This window comes from Lissotriton vulgaris, unplaced genomic scaffold (assembly GCF_964263255.1).
Source record: "Lissotriton vulgaris unplaced genomic scaffold, aLisVul1.2 SCAFFOLD_1245, whole genome shotgun sequence".
Taxonomy (NCBI): Eukaryota; Metazoa; Chordata; class Amphibia; order Caudata; family Salamandridae; genus Lissotriton; species Lissotriton vulgaris.
Window position 1 is genome coordinate 568,157 of NW_028254202.1, and position 26,103 is coordinate 594,259.

The window sequence follows — 26,103 nt, forward strand, 5'->3', positions numbered from 1 at the left end:
CGCGGATCAGAAGGGGGAGGCGGACTCTCTGGGTTATTCCGGCGAGGAATGAGATGATCCATTCCAAGGCCGGTGTTGCTGAGGCGTCGTATCAGGGTGCGGTGGCACACATATCAGGGTGCGGTGGCACACAGTGTCGAAGGCTGCTGAGAGGTCCAGGAGAATGAGGGCAGCTGTATCCCCGTTGTCGGGCGGGGACCTGATGTCATCGGTAGCTGCGATGAGGGCGGTTTCGGTGCTGTGGTTTGCTCGGAAGCCGGACTGCGAGGGGTCGAGGGATCCGTTTGTCTCGAGGAAGGCGGAGAGTTGTTTGTTGACGGTCTTCTCGATGACTTTGGCAGGAAAAGTCAGGAGCGAGATGGGGCGGAAGTTGTTGAGGTCCGTGGGGTCCGCAGTGGGTTTCTTCAGGAGGGCGCTGAGCTCGGCATGTTTCCAGCTCTCCGGGAAGGTGGCGGATGCGAAGGAGCTGTTGATGATGTCCCGGATTTTGGGGTGCGATGATGGAGTCGGCTTTGTTGAAGATGTGGTGTGGACAGGGGTCGGTTGGGGAGCCGGAGTGGATGGTGTTCATCATGCGGGTGGTGTCTTCGGTGCTGACCGGGGTCCAGGTGCAGAGGGTGGTGGTGGGGGGCGCTGGTTCGGTGGTAGGGTGCGTGGTCTGTTCGCCGAAGCTGTTGTGTATGTCGGCAATCTTTCGGTGAAAGAACGAGGTCTTGCAAGGGTGTGATGTTGTTGCAGGCGCTGGGGTTGGAGAGCTCTTTAACCATGCTGAAGAGTTCCTTGCTGTTGTGGGTGTCGTTGTCCAGTCGTTCTTTGAATGTTGTCCTTTTGGTGGTGCGGATCAGCTGGTGGTGTTGGCGGGTGGCGTATTTGAGGGCTGTCATGTTTTCTGCTGTCTGGTCGCGACGCCAGGCTTTCTCGAGGATGCAGCAGGTTTTCTTGGAGTTTTTGAGGTCGTTGGTGAACCACAAAGTTTTCTTGCTGCCGGGTCTGCTGGGAGGGTTCTTCAGTGGTGCAAGGTCATTGGCGCAGTTAGTGAGCCACTGTGTCAGGTTGCGGGCTGCTTCGTTGGGGTCCGTCGTGTTGGTGGGAGGGTTGTGGCTGAGGGAGGTGGTGAGCTGGTCGGCGGTGATCTTGCTCCAGCGGGGAACCTGTTGCGGGTGGTGGAGAGTCGTGGTTCTCCTAAAGTTGAAGTGGACGCAGCTGTGATCTGTCCAGTGCAGTCCGGTGGAGTGGCTGTAGGAGATGTGCTTGCTGGAGGGGAAGATTGGTTCAAGCGTGTGGCCCGTGTAGTGGGTGGGGGTGTTCACCAGTTGCTTGAGTCCGAGGTTGGCGAGGCTGTCCAGCAGAGCGGCGGTATTGCTGTCATTGTTGTTCTCCTGGTGGAAGTTTAGGTCCCCCAGGAGAATGTTGTCAGGGGAGGTGAGGGTGTGCGGGCTGACGAAGTCTGCGATGGCTTCACTGAATTGTGTGCGTGGTCCCGGGGGTCTGTAGATGAGAGTGCCTCTGAGGGTGGTCTTAGGGTCGGTGTGTATCTGGAAGTGAAGGTGCTCGGCGGCGGTGAGGGTGTCGTCGGAGTTGGTCGTGATGCGGATGGTTTTTCTGTGGACGATGGCGATGCCTCCGGTTTGGTTGACGCAGTCTCTCCGGGTGATCTTGTAGCCACCCGGGATGGCTATGGCGATGTCAAGGGCTGAGGAGGCGTTCATCCAGGTTTCTGTGAGGAAGGCGACGTCTGGTGATGTTGTGTCGAGGAGGTTCCAGAGTTCGACGGCGTGCCTGTGGATGGAGCGGGTATTGAGCAGGATGCACGTGAGGTGATCATTGCTGGCGCTTGGCTTGGCGGGTGTGGTGCAGGTTCGGAGGCAGGTAAATTTGCAGGCTTGGCAGGTGAAGGGTCCGTGGGTGCGTTTCGGGGTGGCTCGGTGGCAGATGGGGTTCCGGCCGGCGTTGAGTGTGTGGAGGGTGGAGGCGTCGTAAGTCCGTTGGTTGGGCTGGCGTCGTCGGGGGCCAGGGGTCCTGGCATTGGGCAAGGTCCACGCGCTGCCGCTTTGCGGTCTCCAAAAGAGGGAAACTGGGAGGGAGGAGCAGCCGGGTGGCAGGAGCGGACCGGCGAATGGGCTTGGAGGGGGCGGGGAGGCTGCGGCGGGAAAGTGCGGGAGGAGAGGCATGGGGAGAGAGCGAGCGCTGGATCAGCACTGAGGCAGGCAGCGGGCAGCAGCAGGCAGCAGCGGCGTGAGGGCGATCTAGCCTGAGGGCAGGGTCGGAGGTCGCTTCCTGAGTCGCCGCGCGGTCCCCTTAAGAGGGAAACCGGATGGGAGGAGCAGCTGGGTGGCGGGCACTTTGCGGCGAATGGGCTTGGAGAGGGCAGGGTCGCAGGGAGGCAGCGGCGGGAAAGTGCGGGAGGAGCAGCAGGGGGAGAGAGCGAGCGCTGGATCAGCGCTCAGGCAGGCAGTGGGCAGCAGCAGCAGGCAGCAGCGGCTTGGGGGCGACCTAGCCTGTAAGTAAAAGGTGCTGACCCATTCCCGCAAATGAGGCTGTTCCAACCACAGGTCTTTATTGCAGTGGGAGTTTTACAGTAGTCAAAGTCAGAGAAGACACTTAAGTAGTCAAAGCAGGACACCCTCCCCCCCCCCTCCCCTCTCACCACACCCTCGTCAAAGAAATGCCAGGAGGAGTTGCCTCGGCATTCAGGGGCGTGCCCGAGATTTGAGGCTCATCAGCCCGACTCTGCCCCCGTACCAATGCTATGTGTTCAACGCTGGTGATTCTCCGTCTGGAAGCACATGACCATGTGGGACCAACTTCAGAGGCTCACCGATATCCCTGCAGAGGTGCTGTGACTGAGACACTGGGCCTCTTGGGAGAACCCTAGATTGGATCTTGGTCGCTGTCAACTGTCTAGTGTGACCATCCATTTGTATTGGGGTACAAAGGCTTTGATGAGCACTATTTTTACACACAATCTTGGATTATCATTTTGGTCTTGTTAGGTTTGTAATATAATATCCTATTTTTATGAACATGTGTAGTCTTTTTCTGGTGGATTCATTGTGTTACAGTGTGTGTGTTTGCATAAATAATTTACACATTGCCTCTTTAGATAAACCTGATTGTTCTGCACCAAGCTACCTGAATGTGACCACAGGCTATCTCTCAGTGTGTACCAGCTTATCCTAACTAGAGTGGGGGTTCCTGTCTGTTCTGGGTGCATACCTTAGCCAACCAGAAACCCAATTTCTAAGACTTGTACATTATGATGATTACAGTGAATATGTGGATATGGAGGAGGCCAGTGGGCTTGATAACTTCCCCTAACCCTGGACCTGCAGCTGGAGCCTGTTGAAATCAAGACAAATGTCCTTACTGAGGTTTTGCAGTGTAGGCCAACCTTTTCTGAGCCTTTACTTTCATTTAATAAAGCCAAACCATTTTGGGCACAGCCCTACTCTTGCGTACTGGTGAAAAGGTAGGTACCAAAAGTCACAGATTTCTCCAGATTTTCTTATGTAGCACTTGAAAGTTCGGTGGCCCAAGCTTCCACCAGACCAAACCGTTCTTCTCAGATCCCCTGCCTTACGACATCAGCCTCTAAGCCACTTTTTGTTTCCACTTAGCAGCACCCAGCCACCATGTACAGAGGCAGGTTTTGACTTTTTCTCCCAGGATGGAAGTCCATCACAGAACACAGATGGGTGCCCTGGATCGTTGAGCATAGTTAAGCTCTACTGTTTCTTTCTGACCCACCACAACTTCTTTTATATCAAAGCAGCTGTCTGAGGAGCACCTATTGATCTTGGTGCAAGAGGTACAGGTTCTGCTGTTCAAAGGGTACATTGACTGGTTATTGTCTTCAGAGGTAGGAAGGCATTGTTCTCCTGCTAATTCCTTGTGGCGCAGCAGGACAAAGATCTTTGTCCTATTTTATATATTTTCGCCCTCTGAAAGCCTTCCTACAGAAGAACAAATTCAAAATTCTCACACTGACAAAAGTTCTGTCAATCATCGGATTTGGCAGCTGGGTGTATGTCTTGGACCTGCAGGATGCATACTTTAATGTGCCAGTCCTTCAGTCCCAGACGTTTTCAACAGTTGAAGGTCAGCCAGAAGCATTTTCAGTTTGCCCTGCTCCCTTTCGGCCTTACCAGCACCCCTTGTGTATTCACCAACATGGTGACTTATGTTGCCTGCTGTCTTTGCAGGTTGAGCATCTCAGGTTTCCACTAACTTCAATACAGGCTGTTAAAGATGGATTTTCCACAGTCCGTCATAGACCACTCTAGATGATGGCAAACCTCCTTGCATAGTTAGGGTTACTCCGTTAATGAGCTGAAGATAAACCTGACGCGTTCACAGAGGGTTCCTTCTATAGGAGCATTTGTGGACATGGTGCAGTTCAGGGCCTTCACTCTGTCTCAATGAGACCAGGATAGTCGGGCTATGATCCTAATATGTTAGCCTTGGCTCCTGGATCTCGGTTAAAGGAGCTCTTAGTCTTCTTGCCCTGCTGGCTTTTGTGCAACCTGCTTGTCCACTTCGTCAGTTGGCATCCGCAGGCTCTGCAGTGGGATCTGAAGTCTGAGTAGGCCCACCACCAGCAAAACCTGTTGCATGTCATACAGGTTTCAGGAGAGACCACATTGGCTGGTCCCCAAAAGACACTTGTGCTTTTACATCGATCGCACCAAAGACAGTCAGGTGAACAGTCATCTTTTTTTATAAGGTTCTCTGAACTAAGAAAGGTAAGGTGGTGCAGAAAAGGACTCTTATCGAAATCAATATTACATTAAGATTTACTATGCATTGTCCAGGCCAGACAGGAAGAACATTTTGCGTGTTTGGTTCTACAGGACCTTTTTCTTCTGAATCACTCCATAGATCCTCCCCCTGGGGAGGTACCGCTTTAAAATTGAATGTAAAGATGATAAATCTGCTATTAAAAATATCCATCAGAATAATAAGTTATTACCGTCAGTAACGTACATTTTTTTACAGATACTGTATATAACCACAGATTCTGCACTTCCCTCCCACTATAGAGTGGCCTGTGTTTAACATCTAAAAAGGACCCAGCTTAGAAATCTGCATTCTAACACCTCCAATTGTTTTTGCTCCCCATTTGAGGGTGTTTAAAATGTAATTAAAGAAACTGAAGTCAGCTTGCCGATAGGAGGCTCCTCACCATCACTTCTGCGATGAAAATAGCTCATCACGCAGCTGCACAGCGCCACCTAACAGCGTGAAGGAGCATTGCTTTAAAATCTTAAGGATCCAGCCTGACACCTGTAGAATAGCCTAAAGGTGAGGAATCTGCGGTTACATAAAGTATCCATCATAAAAAGTATTTGCAAAGGTAAGTTAACTTAAAATGTTTGTATTACGCAAATATCTTTACAAGAACATATGAACCATGTTACATTCAAGTTCTTGTATTAGTGATACATTGGCCCTCATGATCCACCACTTCAAACTGTCTACGGGCATTGTGCCAACTTAACCTACTAACTCCCTCCCTCCCCTCCTCCCTTCCGTGTCAGGTCACAGAGCCATGAAAGAAGCTCGACAGTATGCATGATCGTCTGAGGGTGCTTATTAAAGCCTCAATAAACAAAAGAAGAGTGTCTATGAAAAGGCTAAGCCGTTCTAGGGAGCACAGTAACAGCCACACTGGGATGTTAAAGAAGGCCCTCACTCACCACCTAGTGATGACATGCTTCATCATCGGGCCCCACCAAAGAGACCGAGTGTCTCTTTGGTGTGCTGCAACGCCAGGATTACTGCGGAGCAGGATGGTGAGTTTAGGGCGTGTTGAGTGCAAATGAAAATTAGTGAGTGATGAGGGTATTAAAAAAGTCAGTAGTGTATCTGAGGTAACAATTTTATTAAATTATCAATAAAGACAAAAGATATTAAAATATGTGAGGAAACAGTCCACTTTAATTGAGTGGTGGGTTCCTAAAGAGTAGTCGACATGTTTCTTGCCATCGAAACGGTGTTACTTTACCCGGCAATTCATCAGGACTGGGTGTGATAAACCCTGGCGGTATGGGCACACTAATGCCCACCCTTACCTAGGGACGTGAGTGTGAAAATTATAAAAAAGTGAAAAAAGTGCAAAAAAATTAGGAATAGTTGAATTATTCCTAATTACTCCTGGTTTAGGAGGCTTCTACTGATCGTTTCTGCACTTTCAAGGTGTTGGGAATGAACACCATGGGTCTCAGGAGGGGGGTGGAAGCGTATTCGGCACACCGCCCTTGACGCTCGGCACCCGTAGTCTACCTGCGTCGCCCTCGAACCGGACCCCGACGATGATTATTAAAGCCTAGCCAATATCTTTGTTTTGCCCCTGTCTGGAGCTCGTCGGCCCTAGTTGTGATGCCCTCTCACCTGGGGCCCTTTGGGTTTCCGAAGCCTATTCATGTCTTAATTATGTTAATATATAGGACGATGCCTGGAGATCATCAACAATCTTCTCATCCTTCCAAACAAATTTCATTCATACCATTTGCCGCGGTTGCCCACTCACAAATATCTCTCACCCATTCCTCAGTCTGTTGGGGGGCTAGGTCGAATCCATGCTATAATAATGCGTCTGTTAGCCAGAACCATCCCCAGGAAAACAAATTGTCTGCTTAGCTTCATGTGTTTAGGCCAGGGCAACAATCCCAACAATACTTGTCGGATCTCTTTAGGGGTTGCCCATCCCGTGACCCTCCGAAGACTTGCAAACACATCATTCCAGTAGGAGAGTAGTGACAGGCAAGTCCAGACCATTTGGAGACAATCCACTGCTTGCGAATTACACCTTGGGCATTAGTGCCTGCGGGCTGGATATGTTATGTGTAACGTGCGTGGGGTGGGATACCTGGTGAACTCTGTTGTATTGGAATTTTGAACCGTGCATTCCAGCAAACTTTCTGCATCCCCTCATGAATTTTCTCCCACTGTCCCTCCGAAAAGGGCTCCTCCACCAGCACATCCCTACCCTGGGCCATATACAGCATCACTGTTAGTGTATTAGTGCTGGAGGTTCCTCATGGAACACTGGCCAAATCTCCTGTACCACACTCAAAATGTTTTCATATTGTAGAAATTGTCCAGTCCCTAAATTGAAGGCGACCCTTACTTCTTCACGAGTGATACATTTCTCATCCACATACAGATCTCCCAATGTCTGACATCCTCCTTCCTTCTACTGTTGTACCGACATAGCATCAGCAATACAGGCGAAAGGGCGCAACGCCCACAAGGCATATTTGGTGCGTAAGAGGCATGCTGCAACACCCGGCGCACCACGCTTTCCCACATAATGGCTTCATGACGAACTATGTATGGGGTCGCCGTGGGGGGCACCACCCCAAGCATGAAAAGCTCCATCAGCGGGTAACCCCCATGTGGGCCCACCAGGAGGCATCTCTCCCAGTTATCGTCACTGTCCAGCTAATGGGCTGCATTCTAAGCAGGGAACCTCCAGCCCTCTTATCCCATGTTCTTTGTAGTGTTGCCATGCGTACTCTTCTACACTTGCTGCCACTAGACCATCCTGTGTTTTGAAGTAATGTTGTGGGATTATATAGAGCGAGTGTTGCAATGTGTATAGACATCGGGTTAGGATAATAATTTTTTACAATTGCAATGTGACCTATTAGGGAAAACGGCAGGTCACGCCAAAAACGTATGGAACCACATATTCCTTCAATCACTCTTCCAATGTTGAGATCTAAATAGGAAGAGGCAGTGTTTGCTAGTCGTATCCTCAGATATTGCGTCCCTTCGCTAACCAATGGTAGCTCCACCTGAGGTAGCTCTGAGTGTGGCACTTCTGCGAGCCTGCCAATGGGAATCCGCTTGCATTTCCCTGTATTATTAGGGAGACCCGAAATTTCTCTAAATCTCCATAGCTCTGCAAGGAGGAGAGGCACTGAAGTAGTGAGGCGCGAGAAGTAAACCAATGTGTCGTCTGCGTATAATGAGACCACATGGTTGGTCTCCCCTAGCTTAATCCCCCAGGGTCCCAACCTCTCCAGCAGGACGTCCGCCCAAGGTTCCATAGCCTTCGCTAATAAAAGTGGGGAGAGCAGGCATCCCTGGTGGGTGTCTGGACAAAGAACAAGCAGTTTAGATACCTATCTTCCAACTCTAATTCTGGCCTTAGAGTAGCTGAACCCATTTGAGTAACCCCCCCTCCCGCACCGACCCTTCTGAGAACCTGCCACATATATGGCCAGTCTACTGAATCAAATGCGTGTTTGATATCCAACAGTGCCAGTGCGTAATCGCCTTCCGTTAGGCGTGGGGCGTACCAGACATGCACCAGGCGACGTAGGCTGTGAGTGATACTTCGTTTCGGTATTAATCCAGCTTGATCTGTATTGATAAGGTAGAGCACCCTCGGCAGAAGAGGTGCCGCCAAACTCCCGCTCAGTATTTTCATGTCTATATTTAAAAGCAAAATCGGCCTGTAGGAGTTGGGTGATAGGGGATCCCTGCCCTTTTTTGGTATCTTGACTATCATGGTCTCTCGCATGGAGGGCGTCAGGACACCAGTCCCTAACGCCTCATTGTAGACCTCCAACAATCGGTCGGCCAGTAGAAGGGAGAACTTTTGATAAAATGTCACCGGCAGCCCATCACTGCCAGGGCTCTTGGCAGGTTTAAGTCACTGAATAGCAAGCACCAGCTCTTCTTTTGTAATCGGGAGACACTCTTATCCTCATTCATTTCTGAATTCAGCTGTGGGAGTTTGACAGAATCCAAAAAGGCTAGGACTGCGTCTTTCTGGGAGAAGAGTCGATTCGCGTATACGGCACAGAGGTGGTTCGCCAGTGCATCCGCAATCACGCTTTGTGTATAAACCATTTTCCTGCTGCTATCTTGGAGCTGGAGTATAGGGGTGGTAGGGGATTCCTGTTGAACCAGGCGTGCCAGCAAGGCAACGGTTCTGTCTCCCTCTCTGTGTAACCTTTGTCAATATGCCGTGTGCATGTGTTTCTCTAACCTGCGTAGGTCAGTCCGCAAGGCCCCCTGGCAGCACACCACTCTGTCATCCTATGAGGGGCCATAGGCAGCACAGCTTCCTGTCTGCCTAGCTTTGCTATTTATGTAGATATATCTTTTTTCTGCTGTTGGCAAACACGTAGGATGTTTTAATACATACTCCCATGATGACCACCTTCATAGCCACCCACTCTAACACAAGGTTCAAGACCGATCCCTAATTTTCCTCAAAATAATGTTTCAGAGCCTCCGAGAGCATGGCCACAAACATAGGGTCTGTCAAAGCCTCAGCACCCAGACCCAAAGGGGTATCTTGGAGTGGACCCTGGGTCTGGGGTAAGCTTCCCGTCAACTACTTTTAGCCTCTTACCTCTAGGTATCCCCACCCCTTAAATCACCTGTACACCCATTTCTCCTAAGTGGTAGCTTTGCACATGCACATCTTCCTCAGAGTTACACCGGTACAGCCCCAATGTATAAACCTATTCCCCATCATCGGTCTTACCACCTTAATTGCTAGTGTCTTCGATTGGGCCACTGTCCATATGCCAGGCAGGAGACACATCTCTCGAGTTTGGGACAGCATCCGAGGCCTACAGCGTTCCATCAGGGCGCACTCAAATTCTGCCTGGGCTTCGAGTCCTGTTACTGATCTGCCAGGGGTTTTGCTTCTTTCGGACCTCGGGTGGCCGTCTGGATCCATTTAGACTGGGCGAATCTGTTGAGGGCCCCAAACACGCCCTGAGTGGCTGCGGGAATCTAACCACTCGAATGCCTCCGTTGCGCAAAAGAACAGCGCTTTCCCATTGCTTTAACCCCTCAATTTGGCCGGGAAGAGGAGACTGTTTTTTGAGATTTAAGTCCATTAGGTGCTGGTTCACCATCGGGAAAATTTTCCGCTGATCTTGCACACGCTGTGTATAGTCCAGGTAGATTGATATCTGATGCCCCTCACACAGTAACGGAACTCAAGTGCAGGTAATTTGCAGGATGGCATTCCAATCATGAAAATTAAAAAGCCAGGCTATAATGGCTCTTGGCAGTGCGCCAAGTCTGGTTGGAGGACCAAGCGTTCTATGTGCCCGCTCAATAGTAAAGAACTTAGAGAGCTTCTTAGGGGTCAGACTAGTGATGATCCATTCTTCTGGGAATAATTTGGTAGACTACCCCTCCGCCTTCTCTGGAAATCCTACAAAGCGTAGATTGTTCCTGTGTGACCTCCCTTCAACGTCTTCAGCTTAGTCATCTAGGCGCACCACATGTTTTTCGAGGTCAGTCACAGTGTCTCGCAAGGTATGAACCTTCTCCTGCAAAGTCTCCACCGTTTGTTCAGTGATGGTCACTCTGTCTGAGACTTTACGGAGATCACAGCAGAGTAAATTGAGTTTATGGGGACTGAGTCTTTTTTATGTATCATCTTGTGTGGAGTGGATCGCTGTAAGGACATTCGCAAATAGAGGGGGTCCGATCTGCAACGCCTCAGCCTGTTCATTCTGGGTTGCTACTTGAGCTCCATGAACTGGGGACAGGAGGTGCGCGTAGTTTAGAATTTTGTTGACATGAGCCGTTCGGTTCCTCTTCTCTTTCACCAGATTTTCCAGCCCTGGAGCCAACTAGGATTCCAAAAGTGCCCCAGGCAGTATCAGAGTTTGAGGAATGGTAACTCTAGTCCTTCCGCTTCATGGTCCGCACCAGAATGGATAGGCAGCATGATCTTAACACTGTCCCTGTGGCCCTTCCCAGTATCAAGCAGGGTAATCTCACCAGTATAGATGGCTTCGTGCAGGGTGGAAGACCCTGTTCCCTGCTTTCCACTGCCTGCAGTGTCTGTCCTTTTGGCTTCTCATGTCAGATTATACAGCTTACTTATTGCTTGCAGTCAGTCCCTCCATTCCCCTGTAACACGTAGTTAGCATTGTCCAGGTGTAGACTGCGTTTCCCAGAGCTCTGGAAGCTCAATTAGTATACATGTCAACCCTGTGGTGCCTCACATGGCTTGGCAGTTTGGCTGGACTGTTCCCATGAGGCACAGGGTCAGACTGATTTGCATATGGCCTTGTCTAAACTGGGGTGGCGGAGTGAGCTAAAGAATGATGATGGATTAAACCCAGATCAGTTGATTGGGGGTGAGTGCTTGCATTCTTCAACACTCCATCTATCATCCCCTTTGGCTTTGCTTTGTTCGCCCCACAGCACCTCAGCTTGCGGCCCGCCCACCATCTCTGCTGATTGTCTCACCGATCCACCACCGTCATCAGGGTTAGAGCTGCCACTCACCACGTCGTCTGCTCGAAATTCCCAGCCTACTTCCAGGCCGTACGGTCTTAGGCGCTGCTTCCAGAATGACTGGTTCTCCAGGTTGCACCTCAGCCACCCCACATGGGAATCAAGTGCCCTCTTCTGGGCTGCTGTCCAGGGGCGCACTTCCGAGCCTGCCTCTGGCTGTAACCTCTTCCAAGCCCGGGACCCACAGCGGCGTTCTGTTACTTTGCACAGGCCGCCCTCCAGTCTTTAGACCTGTTCATGCCGCTCCTTTCCCTGTTGTCTTCCGCCCATGGAGTGCTCTCCTCCTCCGCAGAACACACAAACGCGACCCACCCGTGATCGGCTTCTTCAGGGCCGCGTACTCCCTATCACTCTGCTCCAGCCTCCTCCACCTGGTAGCACTGTCAATGAAGCCGTCCTGCAGTCAAGCACAGATCATGGAGGATGTCAGCTGGTCTTTCATGCGCGGTGGTGCCCGCTTCTGAACTCTGGCTTCACAGGGATGTCGTAGCGGCTGCCTCTGGACTTTAGTCCGGAGCACGCTGTTCCTCCGTCTCCTAACCTGGCTCCCAAGGGGTTGGAGTCTTGCGGGCACCCAGTCGTAGGCGCCTGCCCTGGATCACCTTTCACGGAGGACCGGACGCCTTTCTCGCTCTGCTCCAGCCCCCTCTGTCCGGTAGCGAAGACTGCGAAGCAGCTCCTCCAGTCGGGCACAGATCAGGCTAGATGGCTGCCGTTAGTCACTCAGACCCAGGTTTAGTGCAGTCTGCATAATGCTCGGTCTGTCCAGTGTCTGAGTGAGACTGGCGATCTCCCAAGGATTTTTTATGGGAAATTGCTATTCAGGCGTTTACTCTGCTATCTTGTCAGGCCACAATCCCCTCAACTTGTTCGTATCTTGCCTTATTCCATAGTTAAAAAATGTTGCGAACAATTTGAAATGAGTTTGTGTTTTATCATGTTGTACTTTTTCACAGTATTGTTTTGAGAAACTCTCATATCTACAAACGCCAATTTATTTATAAAAAAATACAAATTTAGGCATGGAATTTGCATAGCGACGTCCAAACTTATGGATTTCCTATCCACTTATCTAACTGTTGCGGCATAATTGTGTTTTTATTTGCTTCATATACAGGAGTATGTTTTGATATCTTGAGATTCTCTGGATGGGAATTCCACATTGAGCTTCCTTGTAAAATAATGAAAGGACTTAACTTTTGTGGCTTTAAAAAGTGAGGAAATAGAGATTAAAAACGTGTCTGTTCCGTCTCCTGAGGGAAATCTACCAATTTATGCACACTAATTTTTCATCCTTCCTATGATGACCTTGTATTTTTATATAGTTATCTTTGATTCATATTTTTTATTGCTTAACTTTATTTTAACATTATTTTCATTCCACAGGATCATTTTTCCCGTCCAGGTTTCACAGTTGCCACTAGAATCAATATTGAAACTTTCATTATATGGGATATTTAATCAAAACAGTAGTGGCTCTCCAGATTCCAATAAGCAGAGAAAGGGGCCAGAGATGTTGGGTCAAGTTTCCTTGTCTCTCTTTGATTTTCAGCGGTAAGTGTTAAAATAGATAATGTCATGCATTAAAAACAATATGCGGTCATAATGATTTCCTATAGAGCTAGACTTTACTTGATATGTATATGCATAAATATAATCAAAGCAATGGCAGAACAAAATGTCTGTGCTCCTCGAATATGCATATTTCTGCTAAACACTTCATACTGCAGATTTCTAACCTTTTGAATATTCCTACAGGAGTCAGACTGGTTCTGCAAAGATTTTCTAAAGTACCTGTGTGTGCCGGTAGGTGGTCCCATGCAGCTCTTCCCTAATGATATGCCCATGTAGGTGCCAATCCTACACAATGACATCAGTTTCTTTCTTTCCTCGCACCGGACGCAGATCTAGAGCTAGCTCTTGTCTCTTTAGGATCTTTTTCTCGGGGGTGTCTGAAAAGTTTCAGCTCTCCGTCCATCATCTCCTTGTGTTTGCTTCATTTTTTCTTGGCAGCCAGGTGTCTATCTACAAAAATTGATATGCCTGCTGGTGGGACAGGCTTTGGTCTTGTTTTGCAGAGAAACACATTGATCCAGTTTCTGCACCCCTCTGTAAAGTATTGTTTGCCTTGTCCTTAGCCCAGCAAGGCCTTTCTCTGGGCACTGTTAAGGGGTATCTTTCAGCCATCTCTGCTTTATTGTGGTTGCCCAGCCTGCCTTCCTTGTTTAAGTCACTTGTGACATATTTTTTTAAAGATCTGCAGAAATGGGACCTTAATTTGCTTTGATCTACCTGATGTCTTCCTATTTGAACTGATGCATATTTGTTCTCTTAGACTCCAGACACTCCAGATCGTTTTCTTGGTCGCAACCCATCTGCCTGGAGGGTCAGTGAGATGTAGGTTCTACCTGTTCAACCTCCATAAACCAGCCTCTTCCCAGAGAAAGCGATTCTCTGTTTCCGTGCCTCTTTTATGACAGTTGGACACCCCTTCACGTAAACCAAAACATAACTTTGCTAAATTTCTTTGCCCCTCCTCATCCCTCTGAGTAGGATGGAAGACTCCACCATCTGGATACTAAGAGTACACTACTGTCCTATGTACCAGTGTACCAAAGAACATCACGTCGACCATCAACTCTTTGTAGGCTTCAATAAAGAATGGGAAGGCGGTGCAGAAACGGACCATCTCCAGATGGGCAGTACTTTCTATTAAGATCTGAGATGTATTTGCCAGTAAGTAGTATCCCTATGTAGAAAAAGGTAAGGCTAGGACCTTTCTCGAGATTTGCCCGGCGCTAACCGCCATTGTACCATTCAAATTTACCAAGCAATGAGGCAGGCGCCGGAGACCAGAAGGCAGGAAATGTAAATGTAAATGTAAATGTATAGGCATTTATATAGCGCACTACTTACCCGTAGGGTCCCAAGGCGCTTCGACCGCTGCGAAACCCTTCCTGGCTTCCCTGAGAGATGGTCCCTTAATGGGTATCTCCAGGGTGAGACCAGGCATCCCCGGCGGTCTGGTGGGGCCGTTAGTGAAGATAAGGCAAGCTAATGCCCAGAGTTGCCGAGTGTGATCGCTGATCAGATTGGGCACCGAGGCGAGAGAATTATCGAGTCCGCTGACCCTGGTCCAGAAACCTGCCGCGCCGGGAATCGAACCCTGGTCCCGGGCCGTCCTCTGCTCTCGGGTCTGCCGCCTCTAACCAGTGAGCCACACTACTTCACAACACAAACAGAAACAGAAACAGAAGTTTTATTCCGACGGAGCAGAACACATCAGATCAGACAACGAGGTATCGTCTCGAGGTGCTCTAACAGCCTCTCGGAGGCCTGGCCTCTTATACACTGGTTTATGGCATGTGACCTTTCTTTATTACAATCAGAACATTGTGACATAAAGGAAAAGACATCCCCGTAATCCTCGTGTCAATCCCACCCCCATATATCTCTACAATAGAGGTCCTCAACCTGCTGATAAGAGGAGGGGGTCATCACGCAGCTGAGTGTTCCGTCGAGTCTTAGGATGTGTGCGCCTGATCATATCACAGGGGGTGGGGAGGCCTGGATCAATAGAGGGTCCTTTGAAGGAGAGCGACCTCATACAATAAGGGGCAGTAAATGATATCTGCCGGCTTAGGCGATGGCCTCAGACCTGTGTGGACAGCTGGACACGGGGGAAGGGGTCATCAAAGGAGTGGTATTCATGCCGCGTGGACAATCGAGCGTGGAGGGAAGGTTTATTAACAGAGGGGCATTCATGAGAGGAGAGGAGATGCTGGTCAGGCGCAGGCGTGACTCCCAAGGACAGGGTCATGCAGAAGGGTTATGCTCATGAGGGGGAGGGAGGGGGAGCCAGGGTGCGCGGAGGATGCTTGCTGGGTCAGAGGGGCGCGCTGGTGATCGAGTGTGGACAAGGAGACCATGATACCTAAAATGGCTGTTGTGCATGTTGTACGTGGGTGACAAGCTGGCGCAGATGATGTTTAGCTCGCAAACTAAAATTCCACAGTCCTCCCTTTTAACATGTCTCGCCAACTTGTCAGTTTGGATTTATCCCCATAAGGCCACGTATTTCTACTTCATAGAGGGGGCTCATGTGCTCATTTCGGAAGTCCAAAGTCTTTGGGCACATACAGTTAGAAACAAGGCCGCACAAAGGTGGCAGACATTGGATACCTAAGCAACACCCACATATTATCACAACAGGTATCAGCACGAAGGAAAACAACTTCCAACCCCAGTTCTTCAAAGTGTCCCAAAACCAGCTCCCAAGCGACCATCCTTCCTGTTCTTGGTGAACCTCTGAGGAAAGTCTGTGGAGGTGTTCAATGGCTTTGTAGACTGAAGGCGAGTTGTCTGGCACGTAGGTGCAGCAGCTGGATCCGATGATGCGGCATGCTCCTCCTCGGTCGGCTAGGACCACGTCTAGGACAAGACGATTTTGAAGGGTCACAAGGCGGACCGCCTGAAGCTCCGCAGTGTTGTTGGCGAGGATGCCAGCCGTGATGTTGATCGTTGTTTCTACTGCCTGGGTCAGGTGTCGGATAGCACGGCTGTTTGCCATTGGGCCCCACAGGGGAACAAGTCCCTTTGCTGCATCCAGGATCTGTGCTCCGGTGGAGTCGGCTTGTCCAATGTCGTCTGCACGCCTCTGCCGGTGGTGGTTGGCAGGGGCTACATATGTGGGTGGAAGAACGAAGGCAATGTAACAGATACCCTTCCAACCTTTCGGGAGCCAGGTGTAAGCTTTGGTGCCACACACAAAGTACATGTTTGGAGAGGCGACAAAAGAAGGGGGGTCAACTGAGTCCAGTGTTCTGGTGATTCGGCAGGAACTGTGACCCACCAGCTGCGTTCCCTGGCCTTCGAGGCACACAAGGCCAGTGACATTGATAACAGACAGAGCCACAGTCAGGGTGGCGGTAGTTTGTTTTTACAGATGAGAGAAGGTGGTTCTGGCTGGATTGTGGAGCACCTGTACTTCGACTCGTTCTTTGGCTGGAATGTCTTTAAGGAAGGTGGCGCCTGCGAGCGCAGGACACAGGGCAGCAGGGGTCTTTCCGGTTTTGTTCAGCCAGAACCCAGAGTAGAAGTGTGACACTGTCCGGCTGGAGGTGGCATTGTCCTTGTGGCTCACTTGCATGAGTATCAACCAGGCGAGGCAAGAGCCGTGAACTGAGAAAGGTGAAGGGATGAAGGGGATGGAGTGTCCAGTGGCATGCGGGAGCAACCCGCAGATCCAACAGTTCGTAGCATTTGCAGCAAGGTTGTGTTGGTGCAACAGTTGCACGAAGGAATTGTTCCAGAATTCCCTGCGCCTTTCTCGGAGCTGAGGCGACAGAGAGATTAGGTGATGCTCTTTCAGGGGTGTTGGCTGTGCAGTAGGTAGCAATGCCTCATGAGCCGGTGTGCTTTCCTCCAGAATCCAGAAGGAGGTCATGAGGAGGAGGCAGAAGAGGAAGACAATGAAGAGTGCGATGGTCTTTGATTTGTGCAAGTTGTCAGTTTTTGGATTTCTATACTGGGTATTTCCTGTTGCTTCCATCATCTTCTTATCTGGCGCTTCCATCATCTTCTTATCTGGCGCTTCCATCATCTTCAAGGGGCTCGGTAGTGGGCAGAACCACAGACTTCGTTTAGCTTCTCTCCCGGTAACCCTTAATTGTGCTTAGGTCACCGTTCTGAGATTCAACTTAGTCTGTGGCCTACTTAGCCGAAACTCCCTCCTTTCGGCGCAGGAAATACCCTTCTCTGGATGGCACAGTGGGATCAGAGAATTTTGCAAGTTCGAGTGCCTCAGTATCGGGATAACAGTCCAATATCGGTCGGTCTTTGCTCAGGAGCTCTTCTTGGGTGTTGACGTTTTCTGTCGTAGCCAGGTTCGCAGAGACCTTCCGGCAATGATGTGCGTGCAGCCAGAGCTTCTTCCCCTCCACTCGAAGCGCCGTTCGGGTGGTAATCAGCACTTGCCAGGGGCCCGTCCACCGCGGTTCCAGACTCTTGGTCCGCTGGAAATTTCGTATCAACACGAAATCTCCCGGTTGGATGTCATGGCCGGGGCCCCTGGAAGCATCGGGGATGGCCTGCTGCACCTGTTGATGAATGACAGACAACGTTTTAGTTAACTTGCACAAATAATCAGATAGTAGGACGTCTGGGACGTCATGAATGGAGGTCGGTTTGGGAGCAGTCCAGAGATTCATTGGTCGCCCAAACACGACCTCGTAGGGGGTCAAATGGTGCTTGGTGGGAGTGGAGCGCATCGATAACAAGGCCAGTGGGAGGGCATCCGGCCAGTTAAGTCCAGTGGTGGCCACTATTTTTGACAATTTCAGCTTCAGTGTGGCATTATGGCGTTCCACTAGACCGGCGGATTGGGGGTGGAAGACCGCATGAAACCTTTGCTTCACCCCCAACCCCTTTAGGATTAGTTGGATAACCTCAGCTATGAAGTGGGGGCCATTGTCGCTCCATAAAATTCGACAAAGGCCATAGCGAGGGAAGAATTCCTTCAGTAGTACTTTGGCAGTAGTCATGGCAGTGTTGTCACGGGTTGAATAGGCCTCTACCCATTTGCTGAAGGCACATACGATGATCAGTACATACTTCAGGTTTTGGCATCTCTCTAGTTGGATGTAGTCCATCTGAAGGATAGCTGCGGGTTTGGAGGCCCCCCAACTACTCTCACTCGTCTGCAGTTTTTGGGAGACTTCTTGTGTTAGGCCCTTTACATAATTTTGTACAAACAGGTGCTGTCCGGTTGCGGTGGTCATGTCTTGGCCACTGTAGTCGGAGAACACTGTCTCAAATCGGGAGAAGTATTCTGACACATCTTCCAGCGGTTTCTGTCGACAGGCTGTGACTATCGACCAATCTACCTTTCTTTCTGGGATCAGTGTCTTTAATTTCTGGACTAGTTTGTCTGGGAGTTCCAGTATGTCTTTTACTGGTTTCCTTCCAGGCTCTCTTTGTCCATCTAGTTTACCGAGTTGTTCCCAGGTATGTCCAAACAGATCCGTGTGGTCAGCCTTCCGGATTTGCTTCCACACGTCAGCTGGCAGGCATAACCCAAAGAACAAGTCAATGTCCGCTAAAGTCATTATTGTCGAACCCAAGGCTGTGCCTAATTCGGTATAAAATGCCGTCGGGTTCTTTCTTAAATCGGGCAGGGTTTGTTTGAAGGTTAGGATATCCTGTCGGTCCCATGGTTGGTAAACCCAATTGTACACAACCCTCCCTTTTGCATCTTCATTATTAATATCATCGCTTGTTCCCTTGCCACGTGGCGGGATCCAGTAAGGGGCCGCCTCTCTGATAGGCATCATAGTATTGGCTATTTCTACTGAGGTCGTTTCAGGGACTGTAACCTTGGCTTCTGGTTTTTGTTCCGTGAGGTGGCGGAAGACCTCAAGCATCTGCATGAAGAGCTCCGTCGCCTCACGTTCAGTCCCATCTCCAACATCAATCTTCCTATACAGCGTTGTTAGTTTAGCGGGACCCTTACTTTGATACCTATCTTCATATGCGTTCAGGGTGTAGTAGCTGAATCGCAAGATGAAATGCCGTCTGTGGCTGTCGGCATGTGAATTATATACGCTCATTGTATAATCTTCGCTCTCCCTTCGTTCTACTAATGTCTTTGCTATTTTGTCGATCCCATCCCGCTCATTTTTGCTCAACCTATTTGGTCTGGCTGGTGATTGTTTGCTAGCCTCGGGATCGTCTGACGAAGTTGTTAATGTGGCTGGTGCAGAGGCCGTGAGGGCTGGTGCACTAGCGCTAAGGTCACTTTCACTCACACTCGGGGCTTGCAGGCTTTGTTGGCTGGGAGCATATGGAGGGGGCATGTAGATGATTGGGGGACCTAGCAGTAACTCATCGTTTGCCCGTTGTTTGGAGGGCAATTCAGGGTAGAGCGCAGAGGGGGTCCTAACAGGACATTGGCCTGTCGACCCTGATTCTTGGTTTTGTGTAGCTTCCTTTCTTTCTTTTATTTCCTCTTCTAGTTGCTTTGCGGCCAGGTGGGCTGCCTTTCGTAATTCTTTCCCTATTTTTGCTTCTCTTTTCTTTCGTTGTTCCGTTTCTTTGCGCCACATACCGATACTGTCGAGCATAGTGGGCGTGGTCTTATTCTTCTGGAGCGCTATTTCTAATGTTTTTATTTTATTTTCATTAAAGGAACCTATCAGTGGCCACTGATTTTCAGGGTTCTTCTTTGTATATTTATGCCATAACTTAGTGTAAGCTATAGCGACTAGTCCATGCTTAGTGAACATGTCCTTATTAGGGGTGCCCTCCAGTGGAGCTGGATGGTTCATCTCTAATAAGCGGTCCGGGCTAAACAGGCTACCAACCAGTGGGGAGAAGATAGGCATGACGGATTACAACGGGGACAAAAGTCTGCACTACCTATCTTATCACGGCGGGCAAAGACTAGACAGAATATTTCTATTCTCCGTTGTTTGCCGGCGGTGAATACCTCAAACGAACCAATACCGAACAATCGGTCAATCAAAACAATCAGTGGGGAGAATAAGTGGGCACGAAAAGTTATCGTTACCCACTCTTTCTCTACCTGCAAAGAGAGACCTTGTTCTTCCCTGTTTGCAGAAAAAGAATCTCCAGACAATAATCCACGAACGACAGTTCGGGAAACAGTGGGGGAGGAAGATAGGCACGACGGATTACAACGGGGACAAAAGTCTGCGTTACCAATCCTTCACTGTTTGCAAAGAGAGAGCCTGTTGTTTTCTCCGTTTGCAGACAGCGAATCTCCAGAGGTTTCAACAAAGCGTAATACTAGTATTATCCAAACAAAACAATCTTTTCTCAATTCGTCGTGTTTACACGACCTTACCCGGACCGCATGGACGGTTTCCTGTCCTCTGGATCCAGCGCCCGATCGTCCTCTCTCCTTCGTGATGCCCGTGGCACTCCTGATGGTTCCCAGTCAGGACCGTAGATCACTCGAGAGAGGTCTGTTCAGAACTAGTGAAGGTCGGATGATCGGCTGTCAGACGAGGGTCTATCGGACATGAGCTCTTCCCGATCGTTGCAGTCGTTCACTCTGTCGTCGGGACCTCTCCCACTGGATCCACGTGTCGCTGATGGGCCCCACGCTTTGGGACGCCAATTGTAGAAAAAGGTAAGGCTAGGACCTTTCTCGAGATTTGCCCGGCGCTAACCGCCCTTGTACCATTCAAATTTACCAAGCAATGAGGCAGGCGCCGGAGACCAGAAGGCAGGAAACAGAAGTTTTATTCCGACGGAGCAGAACACATCAGATCAGACAACAAGGTATCGTCTCGAGGTGCTCTAACAGCCTCTCGGAGGCCTGGCCTCTCATACACTGGTTTATGGCATGTGACCTTTCTTTATTACAATCAGAACATTGTGACATAAAGGAAAAGACATCCCCGTAATCCTCGTGTCAATCCCACCCCCATATATCTCTACAATAGAGGTCCTCAACCTGCTGATAAGAGGAGGGGGTCATCACGCAGCTGAGTGTTCCGTCGAGTCTTAGGATGTGTGCGCCTGATCATATCACAGGGGGTGGGGAGGCCTGGATCAATAGAGGGTCCTTTGAAGGAGAGCGATCTCATACAATAAGGGGCAGTAAATGATATCTGCCGGCTTAGGCGATGGCCTCAGACCTGTGTGGACAGCTGGACACGGGGGAAGGGGTCATCAAAGGAGTGGTATTCATGCCGCGTGGACAATCGAGCGTGGAGGGAAGGTTTATTAACAGAGGGGCATTCATGAGAGGAGAGGAGATGCTGGTCAGGCGCAGGCGTGACTCCCAAGGACAGGGTCATGCAGAAGGGTTATGCTCATGAGGGGGAGGGAGGGGGAGCCAGGGTGCGCGCAGGATGCTTGCTGGGTCAGAGGGGCGCGCTGGTGATCGAGTTTGGACAAGGAGACCATGATACCTAAAATGGCTGTTGTGCATGTTGTACGTGGGTGACAAGCTGGCGCAGATGATGTTTAGCTCGCAAACTAAAATTCCACACCTAGAGCATAAATCTAATGAACAGTTGTTCTGGTCCAGAAGAATCTATGCCTCCAAAATAGGAATTGAGATAAACCTTAATCTTTGGGTCAAGCTAGCAACCACAGTTACCGTGAACTTACTCATATGTAGGTCAAACAACAATAAGGTACATAAATCAATAATGATGGCAGTTAGAAAACACAAATTGGCAGAACACAAGGTATGCAAGAAAAAAGAATGTCTTCGCAAAATTGTGATTTAAGAATATATATAAAACATATATATGTTTATTCTGCTTCATGCAGTAGCCGTTTTCAATACAAAATACATACATACATAACAATTAATGCATCATAATATTCATCAGAGGAAAAGTTAAAAAAAAAACATTTTTTTTACACATTCATATTTAAAAGATGTTCAAGAGAACAATTGTCGACGCAGCGTTTCGGTGTTGATAATGAGCACCTTCTTCAGGACTGTTTCTCTATAAATAGACACACATTTACCATACAGAAACATAACAAATTAGAATTATACAGTGCATACCTAAACTTAAAAGTTCTCTCCAGTAAATAGTTCATTACTACAATCATTTATAGATCCCTTATTCTAAAAACAACCAATTAGCTAATTAATTTACACAATTCAGATTTGATTTGTACCTCTATATTTTCAGTTCACGTTCTGTGGTTCTATAATAAGCAGTTTCAAAGATTATGAATTTTATTACATGCAGAGACTAAGTGACGTAAAGTCGCCATCTCCCGTACCTTAAATTTTAGGGCTCTGGATTCACACAGTGTCACTTCACAGTGTCGCGTCCTCATGTGGCGTTCAGACACTACTCAAATACCCGCACTGGTTATTCTGCGTGGTACTATAGATTCAATTTCTAAGTAGGTAATGTTAAAGGCAAGCGTTAGTACTGCTTGGAGCCCATTATCTCAATTCAAAAATTGCTCATTGATGTAAAAAGTTAGATTCAATACCTGTATTGGTTTTCATATGTAATATACCCTGACTAGGGGAGCCACCGATCTTAATGCAGGTGCCGTATATCTGAGGAGAACACATGTAGAAAACTCAGTTCACTAGTTACCTATCACTTGTCTGTTTTTTACAAAATTGATATTCTATTTAATGGATTCTGCAGCAGAGACATGTGATAACTTCAAACTGCTACAGAAACCCATACACGCTGACTGGAGGAGCAGGGAGACCGACAATTCGGAAACGGGTAAGAGAGACTGACAGTTCAACTCGAAAGGCAGGCAGTACTAACGCAGTCTGTGGTATTGGGGTGTTGCAATCTTCAACGGTCCTAAAGGTGAAATCTGGTGCAGAGATTAACTAAGGTTTTGTGACATTTAGAGGAAAGGAGTGGTTATTTAGATCGTCTATCTAGAATCAAGTGAAGGGGGAGATTGAAATCTCCACCCACTATTGTTCGTTTGTCGCCAGGGATGTTTTTAAGGGTGTCACTCAGAGTCCCAGAAGCCTGGAGAGTCCGTGTTCGGACCATAAATGTTGAGAAGGAACCTAACCATCTCCTTTTTAGGAAACTGTTGAAGACCTTTCTCTTACCTTGAATAGTGGTAATGTTCTCTAGTTCCTAAATGCGCTAGGATGCCCTAGGGTAGCCATGCGCAATAGAAATGTGTATTCATTCATTCATTCATTCATATTTACCATTCTGGTCGATTTCCTGTAAACTATTCAATCAGCCTCATCAGTAGAGTGAGGCAGAAGTGTAAGTTTAGGGTTCTTCGAAATTATTATTTTTTTTTTTTTTTACTCGGAGCTGGTGGGCATATGACTTCACTAGTCCATTTATTGTTAAGCGAGGTCATTTCTTTTTGACCAATTTTAGTTTCTTACAGTTGTATAAGGTCTGCCTTTTGTTAAAAAGGTAATTTTCTATTTTTTTATGCTTAACTGGTTGATTTAGACCCTTGACGTTCAGTGACATGATTTTCAGGTTTTTAACTTAAGTTGTGTTAGCCAACATACGGTTAACAAAAAGAGGTTTAGTTCATTGTGCCAAGATCCACATGAAGTGGGAATTCTGAGCGACAGTGCTTCAACTTGCAGTTTGTACTGCATACAGTGTTGTAATTCTGATGAACCTAAGCCAAATTTAGTCAGTCTTTGATAAAGTGGGAGTAAACCAAGAAGACCATATAGAAACAAAACATAAGGAAACATAAGAAGTTAACTGAAAGAAAATGCCCACAAAACACCTCAAAATGCCCCTTCCCCCACCCAATCTACCCACTGTCCTAAGGAAAGGAGTCTGCTGCTAGATAGTCTTTACCAGACAAGGCATTACTGAATGAGATCTTCTTCCAGAAAGGCATTGCTATAAGACTGCTGTGTCCTAGTCTGGTACCTGGTGCACGTTTTAGGGACTATGCCATTGATAGCTAATGAAGGACCTCCAATAATGGCCATGACCAGTGTCCGTGTTTAGTACAGCTCTATTAAACCATAGCCTTTGAGTCAATCATATTGCATGCTTTCCCAACATATAAGATTTCAGTGTTCCCATAAGCCTTTGCATTTCAGGGGCTACATACCTTCCTGCTATACTCTTCTAGACAGAAGAGGGAGTTTTCTTTTAAAGCCGCATCATCTTTATTCACCTGCTTGCACGCATTTTGGACTTACATTTCGCAAGACACTGTGACTACCATAGTGTTCATAGTTTTCTCTCACATGCCATTCCGCAAACATGTCCTGGACACTGCGACTACAAAAGCGTTCTCTCACCTGACCAGCCATTCAGAAAACATGGCCTTGGACGTTCAGCTCCACTACGTCCTCAGAATGCCTGATTTAGAAGAAAATAAATCACTCTTTTCAAACCTCTAGGTCTCTTCATCATTCATAATATTCCTTTCCATCTGAGTCTAATTACAGTTGGAATCCCTATTCCTGTCTCAAGAGTCATTATTTATGCATTTCCTTATTTGTATATGTGTTTGTCTCTTATGCTTCGTACATTTCACACTTTAGTTGTATCGTCTCGAGGCGCTTATTTTCGTGATAGGCGAAAGAAATCCATATCTATCCCTCAGGAAATGATTACTCTTCAGCCTCATTATCTATAGATATTATTAATGAATTACCGCTCCACCCCAAAAACATTGGCCATAGTACTGTGGTTTGTAGTGCAAATGGTTCCTAAAACACATGTACATCAATAGACGCAAACTTGTCCAATATTATGCAGGTGTTTGAATGTGGCAAACGTGTAACAGGTGACATTATTTTTTTCCACCCATTTTGAAATGTTGGCCAATTTCTGAGGTGGTTGGTGCACACATGTAACAATTCCTGGAGGGTGGTTCAGATGTTATCAATCTTACAGAGGCAGAAAACCTGAGTAACATTAAATGCGGTAATAGAAACGCCTGTTATTTAAGGTGTTGAAACGGCAAAAGTGCAGTATGAAGCCCTATATAAAAAGCAGGGTATTAAATGCGACAGTTTCATCGTCTTTGGGCTGCATTTGTCTCTAGTTTTCTCCTTACAAAATATGATGCATTCGCTTCCGAAGATGCTAGCATAAATAGTGGTAAGTTGACTTTCATTTGCTTATGGTATGGAAGGGAGAGCCTTCAATGAAGCGGTCAATGATACTGCACATATTCTAAGCAATCTGTTGCTTTGTCAACACCTATTTCTGGAAGAGTGTGAGGGTTGGTATGCAGTGCAGTGCTTTGGGTGGTAAGTTCCGCAGTTGTGCACCCTAGCCATTCGATTTCTAACATTATTCTTGTATAGGGCATATTTGTAGACTTACGATTACCATTTTAATGTATTATCTCCTGACTGCCACAGGTTGGAATGCTCCTTGCCAGGGATTGGAAAAAGGGATTTGAAGTGAGACCTGTGCGGGTGATTTTGCAGAATGGGAGTGTAAGGGTGCAAGTGAATAGGTCAGGAAGCAATTCAAATGGGGGCATGCACAAAGCAGTTGCAAGTGTTTCATGTGTGGGTGTAGATGAAGGTGAAGCCATTTGCATAATTCGACCTGTAGGCTGCCCAAGTTCATATATGCATATGAGCTGTAGATCGCATACTTTTGCATAGATCGCCTTCTGCTGTTGGGCTCGTATGTTTGCACTTTGTTATTGTAGAAGTAGTTGTAGTCCTGAGATAGGTGACTCCTCCTTTGGTTAGTAGTGCGCATGGGCATCGACTCTATCTCCAGATTGTTTTTTTCTGCCATCGGGTTCGGATGTAATTTGCTGCGCTCCGGGTTGACGTCGTATTGATTCCCCTTCGACGCGCAACAGCTCTCACCACTCAACGGTATTGTTTCGATCGCGATCTCTCAACGCGTGTCCAGTTCCAAAGACAATTTCAAGTCCGGTTGTTGACGTGGGCCGTTGGGCCGATCGGCGCCATCAACCAGCATAGGGAAAGGACTCCATTCTGAAAATGCAAGTGTGGGGCTAAATACCCACACACAGATCTCCACGAGGTCTGCAACCTTTGTCTCTCTCCTGAAAACGAGAGTTGAGACTGTCAGGCAAAGAACCTATACACGATCGCCGGGCTCAACGACACAAAATGTCCAGATCAACCATTTCGGCGTCGGTCAACGTCTTCGAGGCAGGTACCAACGATCCAGAACCAGAGACAGGGGATGAATAAGCCAGCGTCTCCGAAGCCGACGAATCGGACTCAGAAGACCAGTCGATTACTCCAGGTCAACAGAACGTGAGTACTGATGTCGACGCTCCTTCCCCAAAAAACAAAAGGCTCCGGTAACACATTCACCTTCGGGTCTGGGTCGACACCTTGAC

General features: G+C 48.2%; 1 protein-coding gene across 1 annotated transcript in view; it reads left to right on the forward strand.

The window, feature by feature from the left end:
• The window catches only part of LOC147659644 (phosphatidylinositol 4-phosphate 3-kinase C2 domain-containing subunit alpha-like), a gene marked incomplete at its 3' end in the record, with an annotated part of 452,383 nt that overhangs the window by 319,361 nt on the left and 106,919 nt on the right, over window positions 1-26,103 (forward strand). The window contains exon 13 of the mRNA XM_086951581.1: window positions 12,673-12,840. Coding sequence (XP_086807707.1) covers window positions 12,673-12,840 — 168 coding nt within the window. The remainder of the gene's footprint in view (window positions 1-12,672; window positions 12,841-26,103) is intronic.